We start from the raw sequence: 1,938 nt of genomic DNA, 5'->3' as shown, positions 1-1,938 counted from the left end.
CATTGTGGTTATTCCTTCTCTTGTTGGCTATTGGGATTGTTTATAACTATTATGATTTGAATATAAAGTGTCTCACACAGCTGCACGGAAGGTTTGGTACCCAGCTGGCGGTGCTGCTTTGTGAGGGTCTGAGAACTTCAGGAGATGCAGCCTCGCTGGAGGAAGTAGGTTGGTTTTGGCGGGTTCCTTGGTGGTTGTGCCTTGTCCTGGGTGTATATACGGTCTGTCTGTCTGTCTGTCTGTCTGTCTGTCTGTCTGTCTGTCTGTCTGTCTGTCACTTTGCTCCTGTTACCATGATGTTCTGACTCACCATGGAGCTAGAATCCACACAGCCAAAAAGCACTGGCTGAAACCGTCAGATGGTGCCCCGTGTGCTGTGCCCGTGTGCCCCGTGTGCTGTACCCGTGTGCTGTGCCCGTGTGCTGTACCCGTGTGCTGTACCTGTGTGCTGTGCCCGTGTGCTGTGCCCGTGTGCTGTACCCGTGTGCTGTGCCCGTGTGCTGTGCCCGTGTGCTGTGCCCCGTGTGCTGTACCCGTGTGCTGTGCCCGTGTGCTGTACCCATGTGCTGTACCCGTGTGCTGTACCCTTGTGCTGTACCCATGTGCTGTGCCCGTGTGCTGTACCCGTGTGCTGTGTCCGTGTGCTGTACCCGTGTGCTGTGTCCGTGTGCTGTGCCTGTGTGCTGTACCCGTGTGCTGTACCCGTGTGCTGTGTCCGTGTGCTGTACCCGTGTGCTGTGTCCGTGTGCTGTACCCGTGTGCTGTACCCGTGTGCTGTGTCCGTGTGCTGTACCCGTGTGCTGTGTCCGTGTGCTGTACCCGTGTACTGTACCCGTGTGCTGTGTCCGTGTGCTGTACCTGTGTGCTGTGCTGTGTCCGTGTGCTGTGCCCCGTGTGCTGTGCCTGTGTGCTGTGCCCCCTGTGCTGTGCCCGTGTGCTGTGCCCGTGTGCTGTGCCCCGTGTGCTGTGCCCATGTGCTGTGCCCCGTGTGCTGTGCCCGTGTGCTGTGCCCGTGTGCTGTGCCCCGTGTGCTGTGCCCATGTGCTGTGCCTGTGTGCTGTGCCGTGTGCTGTGCCCGTGTGCTGTGCCCGTGTGCTGTGCCCGTGTGCTGTACCCGTGTGCTGTGCCCATGTGCTGTGCCCGTGTGCTGTGCCCGTGTGCTGTGCTGTGCCCGTGTGCTGTGCCCGTGTGCTGTGCCCGTGTGCTGTGCCCCGTGTGCTGTGCCCATGTGCTGTGCCCCGTGTGCTGTGCCCGTGTGCTGTGCCCGTGTGCTGTGCCCCGTGTGCTGTGCCCATGTGCTGTGCCTGTGTGCTGTGCCGTGTGCTGTGCCCGTGTGCTGTGCCCGTGTGCTGTGCCCGTGTGCTGTGCCCGTGTGCGGCGCCCTCCCTGATCTCACCTTTGCAGTGGTTTGTCAAGGGTCTCGTCCCAGTGACAGGCAGAGTCTCTGGTCACAGCTCCTCTCTTCTTTGGGGTGTGTATCTAGGACTCGCATCGCAGGGCTGTTTGCGGGTCTTTGACTTTTTGAGGAAACACTAAGCGAGTTGAAGGGGAGCCTTCCAATCCCAGGGTCATCTCAGGGCGGGTGGGAAAGTCGTCTCAAACCCCTACTGCATCCGGTCTGCAGCGCTTCCCTCTCGCCCGCATCCGGGTCTTCCTGGGGCCCTGGGACTTTCTATGAAGAAAATAATTCTCAGCCTGTCATCTCAACAAACCTGTATGCTTCTTGTTCGATTCTTTCCCTGACAATTAAAAACAATAAATCAATTCTACTATTCTTGATGCCTTATGAAGAATTACTGCATTGTATCTGAAGCTAAGTTGGACAACAAAATTTGTGGCTAGTTTTGTCATTCACCTTAGTGGCCTAGACTAATTTCTCAGAACATAGTTATCCCTGGATTCACCCAAAGGCGTGGAGTTCATGGGCATAGTTTGATG

The 1,938-nt window shown here is 57.0% G+C and overlaps 1 protein-coding gene across 1 annotated transcript; it reads left to right on the top strand.

The window, feature by feature from the left end:
* Window positions 1–359: 359 nt before the first annotated feature.
* On the top strand, window positions 360–1,517 carry LOC138836853 (keratin-associated protein 10-8-like). The gene has a single exon (XM_070035459.1). It carries the CDS (start codon window positions 360–362, stop codon window positions 1,515–1,517), a length of 1,158 nt encoding a protein of 385 aa, XP_069891560.1.
* Window positions 1,518–1,938: the final 421 nt, after the last annotated feature.

The sequence above is a fragment of the Dipodomys merriami genome, unplaced genomic scaffold, assembly GCF_024711535.1.
Source record: "Dipodomys merriami isolate MVZ:Mamm:240054 unplaced genomic scaffold, mDipMer1.0.p SCAF_26, whole genome shotgun sequence".
Taxonomy (NCBI): domain Eukaryota; kingdom Metazoa; phylum Chordata; class Mammalia; order Rodentia; family Heteromyidae; genus Dipodomys; species Dipodomys merriami.
The sequence above is the reverse complement of the archived record's forward strand: the minus strand, read 5'-3'. Positions and strand labels throughout refer to the sequence as shown.